The following is an 18,088-nucleotide window of genomic DNA, read 5'->3' as shown; positions in this document are numbered from 1 at the left end:
GGACTTCACCCGCCACAGAACCCAGCTCCTGAAAAGGATCTTCAGTTTAGAGCTGCCGAGCATCAAGCCCACAGCAGAGAGGAAATGGATGGAACAGTAATTACTGCATCTTTTAAACATAGAGTAAATCTCTAAATGACAAGAGTAAAATATCTTAAGCTGGTGTCAATATCAATATCAGTCATAGTTCAAATATCATCTCTATTTGGTTGTTTCCTCAGGCATTTTCAGGGTCTCAGTCTCTCCACGCTCAGCAGTTCTATGAACACTCACCTCCAGAGCCTGCTGATGAGTGACCATGACCGCTGTGGCCCCTCAGAGTGGAGAGAGGATGGACTCTTTAGCTTCTGTTACAGCCTACTTTTCAGGTAACAAACAGGATTTTCACTTAGCAAGACACAGAAAATTACAATATGTCAGCATTTATACCATCAGGAGTGACAGAAGGGTTTTTCAACATTACTGCTTTTCTCAGGGCTGGGTATCTCACATTGTTTGAGAGGAGAGACAATGCTGCAGCAGTCTACAAAGAATTCCGCAAGTTTGACGATCTTCTAGCCAAACTGGCTCGCTGCTCACTCAACCAAGGTAAGCTATGCATTAAAAAAGGAAAGTAAAATAGTTTTAATTTCAATTTTTGATTGCACTTTATATCTATAAGCACATCGGGGTATTTATGAATTGATGATGAATTGCTAATAGTGGAAAGAAAAACAGTCGCCTCATCCCAGGAGCAGCTGTGGGAGCTACTGTCCTCAGACTGTCTGAGCAGAGGGTCAGAGTCGCAATCCTGGCAGCAGAGCTACCATCACTTCCTGCAGGAGGAGGGAGTAGATGCAGAAATGCAGAAAAGAGCTTTACTGTTGCAGCTGTGGACCACACAGGTGAGAGTTGGATTACTGTCTATCTCTCACACACTCACACAAACCACGCAAAGACACCCAAACATATAAACCTTCCACACCCAGACTGCATGCTTGAAGTTGACTCCACAGTGTTCACTCTGTAAACAATGCAGTGGTGAGAAACTGCCAGTTTTTTAGAGCAACATGCCTCAACAGGTAACTCAGAGCAGACTTTTTGATTATGTGAATCCGTTTCCATGACTCCTTATGTTTGTGGTTTGGTAATTACAGTACATGTCTGTACAGTATGTACTGTAACCGGGAAAACACACTGAAAGCGAGACGTCAGCGATACTGAAGTGTGATTCCGTTCATTCCAGACTGAAAGCGAGATATGAGTGGCATGTTGAGTGTCTTTAAAGTCATCAGAACAGCTGTCTGTCAGTCAGCAGGACAGCAGCTGCAGAAAGAGGCTTTACCAGACTGAATGACAACACAAGTGTACTTGACATAAGTAGTTTTCATGTAAGATCATCAGGAAGAAATCATGCTTTTATGTAGCCTATGGATTTATTGATTTTGCCGGCTTGTTACAGAGGGTGAAAGTGAAACTCACACTGTGTAGTTTTAATTAATACCACTTGAAACAGAAAACAAGAGTATTTGTGTGATTTCAGCAGCTGTCTGTGGAGATTATGCTTCACTAAATGCAGTAGGGAGGAAAAAATAGACATGAAGTGTAAAAAAACGTGAGGATTCTGTGGTAGACATGCGTCATGCTCATCTCAGATTCACTGTGGATTGAAGCATTTGACAGAGTGAAATTCTATGTGCAGCGTGAGACTTGAGTAGAAAACACTTTCAAAAACACTTTCAGTGTGGATTAGAAGTAAGATAACAGTATTAGTCATCTGAGTTTGCTTCTTCTTTTCTTTAAATCACAGAGATTTATGCACTCATTCCCGAGAAGTGATGTCAGTCTGATTTTGTACTGCTGGCTACAGAACAGGTCCACTGATAATGTTGTTTAACCTGTGGATGTAGTTAAGCATCATGTATAAAAAATCTCTTGGATACTTTGCTTTGTCTAGTCCAAGGTAACTTTTTATTAATTGTAAACTTTAATCTCGCTCAAAAAGTTACAGTGTGCAAAGTTGACACTATCAGTAATATGGTCAGAGAGGTGAATGCAGAGACAAGTCCAGTCAACATGGTGTTGTTGCTCTGTGCTGCCAGGTGGGGGAGAGAGTGAGCTGTTTTAATGTCTTTTCTGCTGCTCATCTGTGCTACATTTTATTAGGTGTAATAGCTGCAGCTCTCTGTTAACCTGCCAGTCTCACTGGAGCATTTGTTGTTTACCCAGTAAAACCACTGTACAGCATTAAAGCAATGGGAATCCTTGGTCAGACCACCAACTGCAGGCTCTTTTTCCTGCTCTGTTGGTTTGGGAAAGACTCCAGCATATTCGTTTGTTTGTGTGTGATCATGTTTGCTGGGATACTGGAGCACACACTCTGAGTCTGGAATGGAAACTAGAGCACCACTGCAGAGAATAGAGGGATTAGATGCAAGACTAGTGAGCTTATATGTGTCTTAGAGGCTGACTGAGGTATTGCGGCATAATATATTATGCTGGGATTTCACTAAAGCCTCCTGAGTCCTGCACAAGCTGGAAGTTGCTGTTCTCTTTCCATTAGCAAACAATCAGTGTTTAACCAAACACTTTTCTTTTAGGAGATGTTGTGATGACTGAACAACCCAACCCATATTTTTGAATGTAAAAAGAATCTATGATCATATCAAGAAAATTACTTTATAGAAAATTAAGTGTCACTTCCACTTACTTCAAGTTTACCAGATAGCTAATTTGTTTAATCCATACAAAATACTGAAGTGTGAAAACTAAACAGCAGTAAATATATATTTAGCCTACAGGCATGCAAATGCAAAAGCTTCTCACTGAACTCTCTGTGCTGAAATCCCCACCCTGGAGTTACCAGACTCACTATTATTTGATGCATCAGATCTGGTGAACTGAAGCTCTGTGGTGGCAGAAAGACAATGTGATCCACCTCCAGTCACTTTTTTGGCATTTGCCCTTGCTGTCGGTGGAGAGCTGACCTGAGATGTGATGAGGGAAGAAAAACAGCTCCCTTACCCATAGCAATTACCGTCTGACAGGGTCAGGTGCCTCTCGCTGACGCCAGTGTCTACAAAAGGGACTCGTTGACTCATATCAGTCATATTCACACAGCAGCATTACAGAGAAGTTAGAGAGAAAATATTGGTTTATGGTCCCAAAAGCTGAACAAAGCCAAAAATTAGGCCATAAATATGTTGCCATACACAAAATATACACTGTCTTTTGTGTAGTTTTTTTTTATACTGGAAGGTAATGGAAGAACTGAATGTGCACTAAGTTGGGTGTTTGTCTTTTCAGTGTAATGCTGGACCCGCTGCCTTTTGGCTTCTTGGCTTCCTGCTTACTCACCCTGAGGCCATGAAGGCTGTTAAATCAGAGATCAGAGGCCTTGCTCTCCAGGACACTTCCCTACAGCATCCCCACAGCAACCCGCTGGAAGCACAAAGCACACCTGTGTTTGGTACACAACAGCTGCTCACTGCCTTTTTACATATTCACTCAAGGCCTTCTTAGGGTGTAGCCACTCCAGTGACATGGAAACAAAGGTTCATTCTGACTTGTTGGAAACAGTAACAGTAAAAGTTTATCCTTTGACTCAATTATATAATGACCTATTTCTTATACTCATACCTGTGCAAATGTTTATACCTCTCCAATGAGGGCACGGCTCATTTAACTCACACCGATGTCATTCACATTGCCGTCCTCTCCATTCTGCAGACAGTGTTCTGAGTGAGACCTTACGGCTCACCGCCGCAGTGATGATCAACAGAGAGGTAGTACAAGACAAGATTCTGTGCATGGCCGATGGACAGGCGTACCACCTCAGAAAAGGCGACAGAGTGTGTCTTTTCCCCTTCCTCAGCCCTCAGATGGACCCAGAGATACACCAAGAACCAGAGGTACTAGAATGTACAACATGTTCATTGTTTTAGCGGCACAAAAAAGAATGCAGTACCATCAGTATACATGTTGATGTGTAGAATCCAGGATAAAACAAATAACAGAATGCACCTTTTTAGGACAAGCAGCTACATAAATGCATGCAAATGCCGTAAAAAACATAGATGACTAGCAAAGGGCCCAGATCAATTCCTAATTTTGATTCAGTTTATTTGTCTTTGGTGGTTAGAGATAGAAGATATGGAGCAGGAGACATATGTTCAAGCTCATTATAAGGCCCATGTGTAACATCTGTTTTTTTTTCTGGTCTCTTTTCCTTTTTTATGTGTCTTGTTAATAGGTCTTCAAGTATGATCGCTTCCTAAATGAAGATATGACAGTTAAGGATCAATTCTACAAGGGTGATAAAAGACTGAAGTACTGCAAAACATTTGCATTGGGAAAGAGCTTGCAGTTAAAACTATTAAACAGTGAGTGTAAAAATCCCAGGCATTTGTTTTTAAATTCACATATTTCCATGACGTGTGTGTTGCCTGTTAAATATATCACCTGTTCTAATGTGTTTTGGCCCATGTGTCTCCAGATTCGTGTTCTTGCTCTTGACCCATCTTGATCTGGAGATGTGTGACCCAGACGCCAAACTGCCACAAGTTAACCCTGGTCGCTATGGCTTTGGGATGCTCCAGCCAGACAGGGACCTGCAGGTGCGATACAGACTGAAGAGGACACAGCATGAAATGTGAATTGATCATTTGAATTATTACACAAATGTTGATTGATCAAGACTTTCTCATAGTTAACTTTGTTGTGTGTAATTAATGTTCTCAATAAAATGGAGAAAATCTTAATTAAGCTATATGTCATTTTTTGATAGATTACAAATTGCCTCCACATTCTGTGCTTCATTTTCTTTATAATCATTCATGTTTGTACTCAAATAGCTAGTTATTAGTGATATTTCAGAATAAGATTTTAAATTTAAAAAAGATGTGGGCATAGAAAATACAATGCATTGTTAAATATCACAACTGTGATTCCCAGCTATTCTGGTTATTGAACACATACAAAAAAGTAAGATGGGGCCCCTTGTAACATTTCAGATGTCTGAGTTATCAACCGTTCTGCCACGAGTGATTTCTGCTTTAAACATCCAAACATCCAAGAACTGTCCGAAACCCAAATAGTCAAATATTTCACAAAAAAGAAAATATACAGTCCCAAGATCCAAAAATCTGAATATAAATTTGTGTTGCAGACCTTTTTTTTTTTCTTGCTTATTATTATCCAGTCTTGTAACCCTTTCAAGGGGGCAGATCCCTGCTACAACTGTAAGTTTCTCCTTATGCACTGATGCATCATCAGTCTGATAATGTAGTATATAATAAACAATATAATCAACACTTACAGCGGCCATTATATTATGATACCTGAAATACATTTGTTTCAGAAGGATTGCAGGGCTTTTGGGGGGATTGTTCACATTGTTTACATTAGTACTTTTCCTTAAATGAGGGATCTTAATACTTAAAACTTCTTCCACCACTGCTTATCCTGAAGCCTATGTAACGATAAAGTGGCGGATGGCCGATTTAAACACCACTAAACTGAAGTAAGTTTAAGGAGATGGTTTAATTTATTTTTCTGTCTCTGAACTTACAGTCTATAGGCAAAGCTTCTGTCATCGATTTGTTTCTCATGCTGGGCATTCAGCTCATGCATAGGCTACATTTACCCATCTCTTCATGTGCACTGACATTACATGGTGTTTTCATCTAAAGCTACACCCCGGACCAAACACAACATCAGTGCGCGTCAAGGCGCGGCGCTGAAAGAGTTAATCAGCTGTGGAAGAGAGCGCTGAGCTGCCATGGATCTATCTTCAGAGAGATGCTGCGGCTCCTCACAGCTGACTGGGAGCACAGGTAGTCTGTCCGAACTGGTTTCCAGCATACTTGTTGATCTCGGGGCGAAACAGTGGGGCAGGAAACCAGTGGGTTGGCAGTAGATCGCACCGAGGACCTCTCTGCCATGTCGGAGGCAGAGGAGGGGGAAATGGATTGGGTTAGACCCTGGCAATCGAACCAATAACGGCGCCTCCTGCTTTTAAACATGCTTCTGCTTCATCTCGGTTTGTGCCAGCGGACTGATTGTTCACAGAGCGGTACGTGCTGGTGCATTCAGTGCAGGATGACAACACCTCACTATGGTATTGTTTAAGCTTGTTTCCATCTCTGGACCTCTATGTAACACATCAGATTATCAATTACATGCAAGATTGTGCCGCGTTAAAACTGCACCAATATGGATCCTTTGAAAAACACAGGAATGATAAACGATGGAGGATTTGCGTTCACAACACTGCAGTTTTAGATGATTGAACATCACACTGAGCAGGTCACCATTTTCAGTTTAGCTTCACAGAACATTACATATAAAGACATGCTGTTTGTAGTTGTTTTGTCCAGTATTAAATCATTTTATCGAATCACTGACTTCAGTATTACAGAAGGGTGGAGGCTCCTTCAGATAACATCTCTTTTTACTGCTTCTCTGCAGCCTGTTACTGCGGGTCCAAAAGCCGACGCAACGCTCCGTCCTCATAGTCTGTTAATGTTTCGAATTGGTACGTGCTTCCTCACGTATGTTGACAAGATGCTTAGGCCTAATTGTGACTGTGAAGTTATTATAAACTTTGTGTGACACTCATCCATGCTCACATCTGCAGGCCTGCTGTTTTGTTGGACATCATACAGCCATAAACAAAATAAACAGTATGTGCAGTGTGCACCTTGTGCCACGTCTACGGTCGTAAATCGTTTAGAAAATGCTTAAACGCTTTGTCAGGAGAAGATGTAGGCTGCGGTCTATATTTTGTCCTCACAGCCTCCCCCGTGGAAGCTCGCTGCTGTGATTCAGGGAGTGAGCAGCGTTTCCTGGTGTTTCAGCACCATTAGACTGGACAACGCTCACTTTGTACCACCATCCTCTGCGTCCCCACCCACCGCTGCATGGGCGTCAAATGAGCAAAGACCAAGCTAAAGACTGGGGAGAACAAACTACTGCAAACAAACAATCACAATCAACACCAGTTTATTATTCAATAGAATATATGAAATGTAACAAAATTGTTAAAAATGCCCATCATTATCCTCCTAGTCCCATCCAGCTATGTGAGCCACCATTTAGAAGCGTTTAAGAACTTTATATTTGATTTATTAACAATCGTGCCTTTCCATACCCAGCTTAGCTGCAAACCAAAGCTTAAAACGAGATGAGGATTTTGTACTATATTAGTCATGGTTACCAAACGTTTTCCTTGTGAACCCCCTAAATAGAAATGTATGATTCTGCAGACTGCTATTAGGTGTGAGTCATCTCAAGAACTCCCATCTGTGGGTATGTTTATCACTGGTTCAAGACATACAGTAGTTTAAAAAGAATTCAAAGAAGCTGATACTATAGATGATGTGATAACAGCCAGTGACTGGTCCTAAATTTCACTGCCAATGATCTTTTGGTTCTGATCGTCAGGATATGTGGTCCTGTGGCAAAGTAGTTTGGGAAACAGTCATGGCAATTGATTTTCAGTGAAGTCTCTCTTAGTATCTGCCTGGTTTGGCTGGTTACAGAACAGTATTAAGTCAGGAGTCCAGTTTTTCCCTTGTTGTCTCTTAATATGTGTCAAAGTCCCGATTCAGAGGGTAAGGAAGATCGAGAAAACAGGATAACATATAGGATTAAGCAGTTTTAAATAGTGAATTATCCTATAATACTACTACTAATAATACCAGTAATGATAACCATATTAATAATAATACACTTTAATACCCTGGAACCTGGTCTTCAAGACCCTACAGTTCCTTGCTGGTTTTCAGTATAAAGCTCTAAAATTTTAGTAGGAAATGATCTCTGTCTGATGACAACTATATTAAGCCAGGTTTCTACTTTTTTAGGTGTAAGTCATTCAGAATTCAGTGTGAGGGTATATGTATTGTTGTTACAGATTAAAGGTTTAAAAAAGAAGAAGAAGAACAAAAGAAAGGAATTCAAAGACAACAGTGCTACAGATGCTGGAGTTTCTAGAGTTAATACGCTGTAAATTTCTGTCCATCATTCTGCTTCCCTGGAGCACTGTAGAGCATTGATTTTAAATCCTAGAAGTCAGGATCCTGCAGTTGCTTTTAATATTTCATTCTAGTCAGAGAAAGGATACCAGGTTGGTTTTGCTCAAAGCCAGTGGTTTCCAGCTTTTTTTTTTTTTGGCTTGGATTCCTTGAAATTAAGCAGTGTGTATTTGTGACCTGAAGAGATTAATGTTTTTCACAAAGAAAAGCCAAATATTAGAAAAGTCACAAAATATAACATAGGTTTTTGGAGCATAAATACTGTGATATTTCCTTCTTAAATCACCTTGTGAACTATCATATTTTATAATACTGCATTTGAGTCCTTGTGGGGTCCTAATCTCTGAGTTGGGAACCCCAGCCTTGGGGACGTCGGCCACAAGCTTTTATCACCATATGGCTTCAGAGTCTGATGACTGTTATGTTGACCTGAAATTTTGTATAAATCCTAATTATGTCTTTTTCTTTTTTTGATGATTTTAGACACAATAATGAAAGAAAACAGGATCAACTGTAGTCCATACCCCTGGATGTTTGCAGCTCTCACAACATAAAGCCATCATGGAGAAATCTTTGGCAGAGTTAAATAAACCTGGGTCCCGGTCAACATCATCGCTGCCACCAGAACCAGTGGACATCATTCGCAGCAAGTCATGTTTTCGCAGAGTCAGGCTGAATGTTGGGGGTCTCCCACATGAAGTCTTGTGGCGAACATTAGATAGGCTACCAAGAACACGTTTGGGAAAGTTAAGAGATTGCAACACCCATGAATCCCTGATGGAAGTGTGTGATGACTACAACCTTGAGGAAAATGAGTATTTTTTTGATCGACATCCAGGGGCGTTCACATCTATTCTGAACTTCTATCGCACAGGTAAGCTGCACATGATGGAAGAAATGTGCGCCCTGTCGTTCAGTCAAGAACTCGACTACTGGGGTATTGATGAGATTTACCTGGAGTCGTGTTGCCAGGCCAGGTATCACCAGAAAAAGGAACAGATGAATGAGGAGCTCAAAAGAGAGGCTGACAACTTAAAAGACAGAGAAGGAGAAGAATTTGACAACACTTGCTGTGCCGAAAAACGAAAGAAACTTTGGGACCTCTTGGAAAAGCCCAGCTCATCTGTTGCAGCAAAGGTAATTGTCATTGGATGTTAAGTGAAAGAGATGAGTGTATGATGGGTTGGAGCAATCCCCTACTACTGTGGTGATGATTTTTACAGGTCTGTACAAAATAACTTAAAGACACAGAGACAGAAACGTGTAAACATAAAGTTTATATTTTTTTAGCAATGATCTTCTGTGGGGGAAAAGTCAGTCAGTCAGTCTGTCAGTTGGTCTTTCCACCACTTTGCTCCAGACTTAAAATATCCCAACAACTATTGCATGGATTGCAATGTAATCTGATTTAGACATTCATGATGCCAAAAGGATGTAAGCTATTGACTTTGGTACCCTCTGATTTATAATACCACCACATTCATAACCCCTCTAGCACATATTGTAATCACACTGACACCTTCACCTGTCCTCCCATGCCAACCTCAGGTCAGTACTTTGGCTTATCACTTTATCCCTGCAAAACAAATGCCTTTTCATCAGCATCAACACATATTTAATGCTAAGTACCAAACATTTGCATGCTAACATGCTACAGTACGATGGTGATTATGGAAAACATTATACCTGTGAGCATGTTAGCTTGCAAACATTAGCATTTAGCTCAAAGTACTGCCACACATACAGCTCGGCAGAGACGCTGTCTGCAGCATCTTAGTCTTGTTTTATAGAGTTTCATACTTTGATATATTGATCCATGTTTTATAGACCTTCTGCTGAAGTAAGTTGAATGCCTTTAGTGCTTAATTGTGGCATTTGTAAATGAACTCATGTGTGATGTTATGTGTGCAAGTGTTCTGTATGAGTAAGCAGCTGAACACAGATAATTGCCATTACCATTCCAGAGAGAAACAAAAGAGAACAACAAATGTTTTTGCACCTGTGAAAATGCACTCCAGACTTTTCAGATCCACTGACACATTTAACAGACACACGAAATGGGCGGGTTGTTCGTTTGCTGTGTAGACATTTTGATTGTTACAAAGTTAAGGATGGAAAAAGCCAGTGGATGATATTTATCAGTGTGGGATGTGTGTGCTGTTATCTGCCATTATCATACCAGAAAAGGTATGTCTTAGCAGTCAGAGGGGTTTGGTAACAGTGGAAGTGGCTCTATGCACTGCTCATGGCAGTTTCTTAACCATGTCACAAAAATCATTAGCTGTATCCCCTGTAATGCTCTTTTTTATATGTATAGCTTGATTTTGCAACTACAAACAAATCTTTGTTCTTCACTGCAGAACCTTTATACAAACGAAAAATACCTTCAAACACACACATATAGATGCACTCAGGCATGCTTATACTTTGATCCTATGCACTGCATGTGCAAAAAATAATTTAAATATCACTTAGCTGATCTCATTTGCAACATGAAATACATATTAGACTCTAATTTCTGTGAAATATTCTCTGTGTTTAGTCAGTTGTTTGTGCAGCAGCCTGCATCATTTTGGGCTTGAAATTAGATATTCTGCAGGATATATAGGATTTCTGAACAACAAAAGACAGCAGTTTGTGATATGTCATTAATATGCACATTTTAATAAACAAATAGTGGAAGGGTTAGAAACCCAGAAAGGTTAGTAAGTGTGGAGGTTAGCTCACTATTAAGTCAGCTATTAGTAAAAAAGCAGTCAGACCATACTCCTCAAGCAATTTATTTGAGATTATTTCTTGAGGCGGGTGGTCACAACACAACAGCTGCTAGAATTTAAAACCCATGTGGTTTAGTTATTTGTTTGAATGATCGTGTAATCCTGCATTTTGTTTGTAGCAGCCATGTGTTGAATGTCCCCGGTCACATTTAGATGTTGAGATCCTCACTCTTCTGCATGTTATTTTCTTATCTGAAGGCCACATTTGCCAGCTTCTACCAAATGAGCTCACCTTTAGGGTAGAATCACATGGACATTTGGGGGCTGCACTGGTGAGGGCATGTTGTTTCATGGTCTCAGTGAAACACTGAAATGCACTCTAGGAAGTCCAGTTGGAGGAACAGATTTATATGTTTAAAACAAGCCCCCAGCAACAGCACTGCGCTGTGAAGCAAATCTGGCATAGTGGCCAAAGCCCGCTACTACAAATGCCGCATTCATCAAATGATGCACACTGGCCCAAAAAGCATTTTTCCCATAAAGAATTATTGGAAAAAGAGCAGCTGTAAATGGCGAATACATTTTTTTGAGCATCACAAACCCAATGAAATGTCTCTGTTTATAATGAGGTAAACATCAGAAATACAGGATCAGGTCGCATATTTCTGTCCAAACCCGACCCGTGCCCGAGAGTGTGGTGTCTGAACCTGACCAGGACCTAACAAGCTCATAGTTTATAATGTCCGAACCCGACCTGAGCCTGACACAACTGAGTTTGCATGGTGCTTTCTCCCTCATCATTAAACAAAGCAGACATTTGATTGCCCCTGATGTCTAGCCTAGAGTTTGATTTATGTGTCCAAATCTGACCCAAACCCAAACATAATTTCTAAATTTCTCTCCTAATCCAGCCTGGACCCTCAGGTATTGACTGGTCCCGTCAGGCTCAGTTCGGGTATCGACACTAACAGGACTGGCAATGCAGCGCCTTACACGATGATGCTATGTTGCACCACACTCAACTTATATGATGCCGCATTGTTTTGTAGGACCCACCTTTGATTGACCCATTGCAATGTCAGTGCACTTTTCCCATTCAAATGAATGAGAAGGGCTGTGTTTTTTTATCACCCATAGCAAAACTCTCTGTGAATACAGCCTTAGTCAGTGCAAAAAGACAGAGATGGCCCTCAGCGGGTCTTTCAGAGAACCACACCTACAACTGCAACCTAGGAGAGCACAGCAGTGTTAAACATGAGCAGCCTTTGATCACACTCTTCTAGATTGGACTGGAGGAATCAAAGAGGACACTCTCTATTTCCGGCACAGTATTAAAGGGAGCACCATGTCTTGTTTGGCTTGCAGCAATCATTGTATGGGAAATGGAAACGAGCAGTTTCTGCTAGCCGATGCTGTTACAGAGCAGACTTGTGAAAGCTGTCAGTGCTATCCCACAAACAGACACAGATGAGTGCTGAGAATCTGTCAGTGAAATGTCTTCTTCATAGGAATCAAAGAGATGTAAAAATCAATGTGTATTGTGTTAGAGCTCAGAAAGTGCTGTAGCCTACAAAAAAGAGATGACCATTCTGAGTCTACCATACCATGCTGTGTCCATTATCACACCGTGATATCGTCAATTGATCAAACTATCACTGGCGAACAGTTTGGAAGTGCTTAACCAGAATGTGTACTCTTGCCTTTGAATAATGACACAGCAAAGTGCTTATATTGTTTTCTGCAAATCTACAGCTGTCAATAGCCACACATTGATGAGTAGGTGGAGTGCTTACCATAGGAAAAAAGTTCATCATTGTTTGGGCATTATTATAAGCCTCTAGATGATGGTGGGCCAGACAAAAAAGCAACCTCAACACAGCAGGAAGCAGAGTTTGTCAATTCCTAATTAGCTTAAAAGGACAATGTGAAACCCCAGGCCAAGCTACTAAAAGCATTTAGGGGTTGATGTATAGTCTTAGTCATTTTTAATAGGCTGGAACACACTGTGGTCTTGTCAAGTGGTCCGGCTTCAACCACAGACTGTCCCAGCGTTAGCTCATCAGCTGCGCTCTCCTATCCTGGGTCAGAGATGGAAATGTATGTGTAACAGCCCATAAACAGATGGTGAGTGGTAGAACATGCACAAAACAAATGGACAAATGGTTACCAGGCAACAAAAGTACAATTTTATCATCACTGAAGGAGTGGATACTGAACATTAGAGTAGATCTGTTTGTGTTTCTCTGTGGTCTTCTCAGTTTTGGCTAAAAGGTTCACTAGAACCCACAGCTTGGGTTTCACCTGCTAGCCTTTGAGTGTACAGGCTAACAGAGTCTTAGTTATTTTACTGTCACAGTTCTTCATTAATACATTTGACACATACAGTGGTAATGCAAGTAACATCATAGCCTAAAAACATCTCACTCTGAATGTCAGCCTTAATCTCCCGAGGCTTTCAGTCTGTCTGTCTGAGTAGGTAGCTGATTGTGCGTGTGTGTGTAAAATCTATACAAAGCAACACAAGAAAATGAGTATTAGCTCCAATATTTGTCCAGATGTTCAGGGAAAAAAGCCAGTGATTCTGCCTGTTTTCTGCTTTGTTATCCTTCCTGTCTCCCTTTCCCCTCACTAGCTCTTATCTCTGCTATTCTCCAGGAGACTCTGGGCCCAAATTGAAGATTCCCCCTCTCTGTTTATGGTCATTCTGAGCCACAGCATTTGCTGTCTCTCGCCCAGATCACATTTGAGCCAACATAAAATAAGATAGTGTCTGACTGCTGGCAGATTGGTGCCAAGAAAAACCTTGTCAGCTCCAGCATTTATGCATCATCTTTTTAGAGTTGGGTGGCTTTTGTCAATAATGATACCAGAACTATTAGACATCACCAGATTAGGATGTTGTCAACATAGCTAAAAAACAAATAATCCTTCTTTACACTGATACTTAGAAGTATTTATTTATAAAGAAGTGATATAAGTATAAATCTATTGAATAATTATGTGAATATTACAATATAAGATTTACAATTTTGAGCACAGTTTATTTTGAATCTTTATTCAGTTTCAGGGGGACTGGTCAAAATATTTCCCTCTTCTTAGATACCTCTGTTACTCATATGCACCAAACCAGACAGTGAATAATCACATTTGTTTATTTTACATTAACAGTTTGAACATTTTGTTTGATACAACGAAATGACATCACCAACAAAGGTTTTGACTTCAAACTATTTACAGAATAAACCAAAGTTGAACATGAATGTTGCTGTCATTTTTGTCATTTATGCACCCAAGCATGGAAAATTACCAGTTCTTGCTCTGTCATTGGGTATTGTGCATCCAATGGAAGGCAATAAATTCTAATTATGCTTCTCTCATGTCACACTTAAGATGACAAATTAATACAGCTTGGCTATTTTCCTACTCACAAATCAGTCTGCAGTAGGATCTAAGACAAGAAGCAGCCAGACTTGGTCAAATGGATGGTGATGTATGGAAAGTCATATACCATAAAAGCAAGAATGCTTTGTTTGAATTGGGGCTGGAGCATCCAGAGTCTGTATTTCTAAACCAGCTATTTCCTGACATGTCTATTACAAATGTAGTTTTCTTTTGCACAAATTACTGTGCAGAGATTGGAACATTCAGGCAGTCCTCATCAGCCTTTTTAAAATGTATTTATTTATTTATATCTTTGCAAGGCTTGATGACCTCAGAAGAAGCAGAGGTTAAGTTTGTGACAATCCAACCCTGAATTCTTTTAAATAGTTTTGAGACAGGTGTTATAGCTTTAGCATTAAAGCACTGCCTTTTTTCTCAGTTCCAATAACCTTCTTTCTCTCTAAATCAAGGAAAGTCTCCCACTGCTCCTGCTGATTTACATAAATTAGGGCATACAACCAACATCCATCAACCCTAACTTCCTCCCAGTGTGGACTTAAGCTACTTATCTCATTTCCTCCTTTACCTTTGTCACCACTACAGCCAATAGAAATCACCTATTTATCACATCCACTGTATTGATACTGGGAGGTGCAGGAGACACCTCCTCAACTATATTAATGGGCATGATAATGATGAATAATTGCCACTGAATGTCAATGACAACACTCACATTGGTTGCATACATAAAATTACTATATAAAATAAGAAGGCTCTCATAACAGCAGAGCATGCTTATGAATAATTTCACTCCTTTGCCAAATTTGTTGGCATCATCAAACATTTAAGTTAGTGGAAACCATACTTGGGTAGCATTGCTGCTATGTGGTTGTGAACGTCATAGCTACGGTATGTGTCACTGAAGCATCTACAGGATGTACCTATTCATGTCAGTGTTTCAATCCTGTATGTTACAAAGCCTGTAGAGGAGAGCAGTAACACAGTGCGTATCAATTTGCACATAACTCTCTGGCAGGAAGCTGCAGTGTGACCATGCAATACTGAAGTCACAAACTTGTACTTGATAGAAGATTAAGGAAAGACAGCATATCAAGTTTTCTCAGGTTATGTTTTCTGGGTTTGTGTGAAGCAATGATCCAAGCTGGGATCATACGTACTCAGAGACTGAGTGTCTCAGCGATCCCTTTAATGCCAGTCGCACTCTCTGCTTGTCACACTGCCTCCTCGTCAACAGCAGTGCCTCTGAATAGTGATGTCTCCTCTAACTTGAACTGAAGTCAGATTCAAATGAATCAATAGTACAAAAACTCTGAAGGTTACAGCTGAAATGAAGCAAAGCAAAGCAGAGCAAAATGTATTTATCTATCACTTTTCTAAACAATGAACACAAAGCCATAAACATTATTTCAGTTGTTTTGTGTCAGTGTGCTTAACACATAGATTTATGGATAGGTAAGAGCTAAGGGAATTCATTAACTACTCACCTATGACAGATTTTGTTATCACCATCAAGAAAACACAAGCTGCTACTGTACGCACACACACACACACCTAAATTTACAAGGTATACAGTTTCTAATGTGAAACACAATCCCAGGAGTTTATAATTGATTCATGATGAAGTTAAATGCTTAAATATAATTCATTGTCTCCATTTCCTCTTTCTCTAGGCTCACTTTTTCCACAAACACACTGCGTTTCCATTCCTTGTGGGGACTTTACATTGACCTGCATTCATTTCCTGTAGACTTATCCTAACCTTAACCATAACCATTACTTGCCTAACCCTGACCCTAACCTTAAACCATGTTGCCACCATAAAATTCAGTGATGGCCGAGTCCCTACAATGTGAGTGTGTTAATATGTTTCGGTCCCCGTAATATAAGTAATACAAAGGCACACACATACACAAACATTTGTTTTCATCCCTCATGAGGACTTTACATTGATGTACTTTCATTTCTTGGAAACTTACTCCAACCTTAACTATAACCACTGCTCTAAAATTCAATAATTTACATGTCCCTGCGATGAAGGCTGAGTCCCCACAGTGTGAGGGTTGGTCTGTACGAAGTATGCTGATTATCCATCCAGCCTTGTCTGTAACCCTGCTAACCAGCACACACACAATCAGCTGGTCTACTCAGGCAGACAGACAGAAAGCCTCAGGCGATTAAGGCTGACATTCAGAGTGAGATGTTTTTTAGACTAAAATAATTTATGAAGAATTGTGACAGTGAAGTAACTAAAACTCTATTAACCTGTGCATTCAAAGGCTAGCAGGTGGAAACCCAAGCTGCTGGTTTTAGTGAGCCTTTTAGCCAAAACTGACAAGACCACATTTTTTGACTTGTCTTGATTCATCAAACTCTTATTTTTTTATAGAAGGTTTCCAAGAAAGTTGTGCTAGAGTGCAGGCCATATGACCAAAGATAGGAAGACCAAGCACAGTGAAGATTATAATGATTATGATAAACAAATCAATTTTTTCAGTTTATTTCATTGATATTTTTTGTGGTTGACATTGGACAGAAGTTGTGGAAATAGTTTGGGAGTTTTCAGTCACTCTTTTAACAATGTATTCAGTATTTAATGCTCTTTCACTGGTAACGTACAGAGGTCTGATCCTCTAGTGGTTGAGTCAAGTTTCTGAGAATTTTACAAGTCATGTCATGCATTTTCTAGTGGATAGTTCAGGATTTATAGCGTCATCTCAACTTTTCAGGCTTGCAGTGGGGCAAAGCCACAGCATGTTTCACTGCTGCAAAACAGGTTTTGTAAAGACACTTTGTTCATTTTGCTCTATTTACTTTTGCTGAATTTATTTCATTGGGCATATTTTGTGTGTTTGGTGACTAAAATCTATGTTTTATAAATTATATAACTTTGGTCATCAGAGCAACATTTCTGAAGTTCATGAAGACTGACTGCACAGATCTCTTTTTAACAAAAAATAAAAATGCATTTCAGATCTTCTGCCACTGATGAACAGATTACGCCGGGATTCCATAGAAATGGTTTTCAGATTGTAAAGTGAATAGGAATAGGTCAAGAATCGTGCATTGCTACTGCAAAGCTAGGCAGTTCCTTTGTTTATCGATTTTGAGTTAAGCTGTTATGTGAGCACTGACACTAAGGTATCACTCTCCCCAAGAGGAGGGAAGCCTGAGGAGCATTGACTGTAAGAGTGGAAAAACAGCGGAGATAGATCAGGACATCTGGAGAGTTGGAGACTGTAAACATAAAGAGAAAATCATTGTGAAACATGAAGGTGAAATCAGAGCCAGAAAAACAGAAAACAAAATATAATCAAACACATGACAGTAGTTGATGATTCACTGTTCATTTAAAATGTAGGAAAAACTCAAAGAGGTCCTTTTCTGATAGGTATAAAAACAGGACTGGCTGTGACAACAACACTAGTCCAAACAATTTGACATTTAAATTTAAGGTCAAATTTGGGTTATGTTGTACTGACCACACATTACACAGAAATATTGCAGTTATGAAAAAAAGCTTAATTCTTAATATGATAACAGAAATACAATATAACTGCAATATCAGTTATTATTATTATTATTAATAATGCTAAAGTTCCAGAAACATTCAGTTTAAGTTCATTAATATTTGAGAACCTGTAAAATGCACAAATGCAACATGTTTAAACAGGTACACACTCACACAGAATTTAAATATTGACATTTTCAATAACATGGCAATCTCTAGCAAGTTAGGATCCGTTGGACCTACAATAACCTGAAAACTTTGGAGTAAATCTTTTAATAATCACTTTCATCTGTAGCATTAGCCATTTCTGGTTGCCTTAGGACCAGACTGTATTTTAAAGAATATGGCTCATATGCAGGACAATCATTCACATTCCCAGAGGCTAAAAGAACAAAAGCATCTAGTTAGTAAGTGCAGCATTGAAAACACAAATCCTCTAAAGTAAT

General features: G+C 39.8%; 2 protein-coding genes across 3 annotated transcripts in view; both read left to right on the top strand.

Annotated features, from left to right (window-relative positions):
• The window catches only part of LOC109958996 (prostacyclin synthase), a 7,045-nt gene extending 2,327 nt beyond the window's left edge, over nt 1–4,718 (top strand). Inside the window, 9 exon segments of the mRNA XM_074527633.1 lie at nt 1–96; nt 222–368; nt 476–588; nt 703–884; nt 3,286–3,448; nt 3,709–3,890; nt 4,232–4,310; nt 4,313–4,361; nt 4,475–4,718. The exon segment at nt 1–96 is cut by the window's left edge and continues 39 nt beyond it. Of these exon segments, the coding sequence (XP_074383734.1) occupies nt 1–96; nt 222–368; nt 476–588; nt 703–884; nt 3,286–3,448; nt 3,709–3,890; nt 4,232–4,310; nt 4,313–4,361; nt 4,475–4,634 (1,171 nt within the window). The 3' untranslated portion in view covers nt 4,635–4,718.
• Nucleotides 4,719–5,662: 944 nt separating this feature from the next.
• The window catches only part of kcnb1 (potassium voltage-gated channel, Shab-related subfamily, member 1), a 29,599-nt gene continuing 17,173 nt past the window's right edge, over nt 5,663–18,088 (top strand). Inside the window, exons 1-2 of one of the 2 annotated variants that reach the window (XM_020598176.1) lie at nt 5,663–6,052; nt 8,499–9,152. In XM_020598176.1, the coding sequence (XP_020453832.1) occupies nt 8,577–9,152 (576 nt within the window). In that variant the 5' untranslated portion in view covers nt 5,663–6,052; nt 8,499–8,576. Of the gene's footprint in view, nt 6,098–8,498; nt 9,153–18,088 lie in introns of both variants that reach the window. The other variant, XM_020598177.1, reaches the window with a different exon arrangement.

This window comes from Monopterus albus, unplaced genomic scaffold, assembly GCF_001952655.1.
Source record: "Monopterus albus unplaced genomic scaffold, M_albus_1.0 scaffold36.1, whole genome shotgun sequence".
In the NCBI taxonomy this organism is placed as follows: Eukaryota; Metazoa; Chordata; class Actinopteri; order Synbranchiformes; family Synbranchidae; genus Monopterus; species Monopterus albus.
The sequence above is the reverse complement of the archived record's forward strand: the minus strand, read 5'-3'. Positions and strand labels throughout refer to the sequence as shown.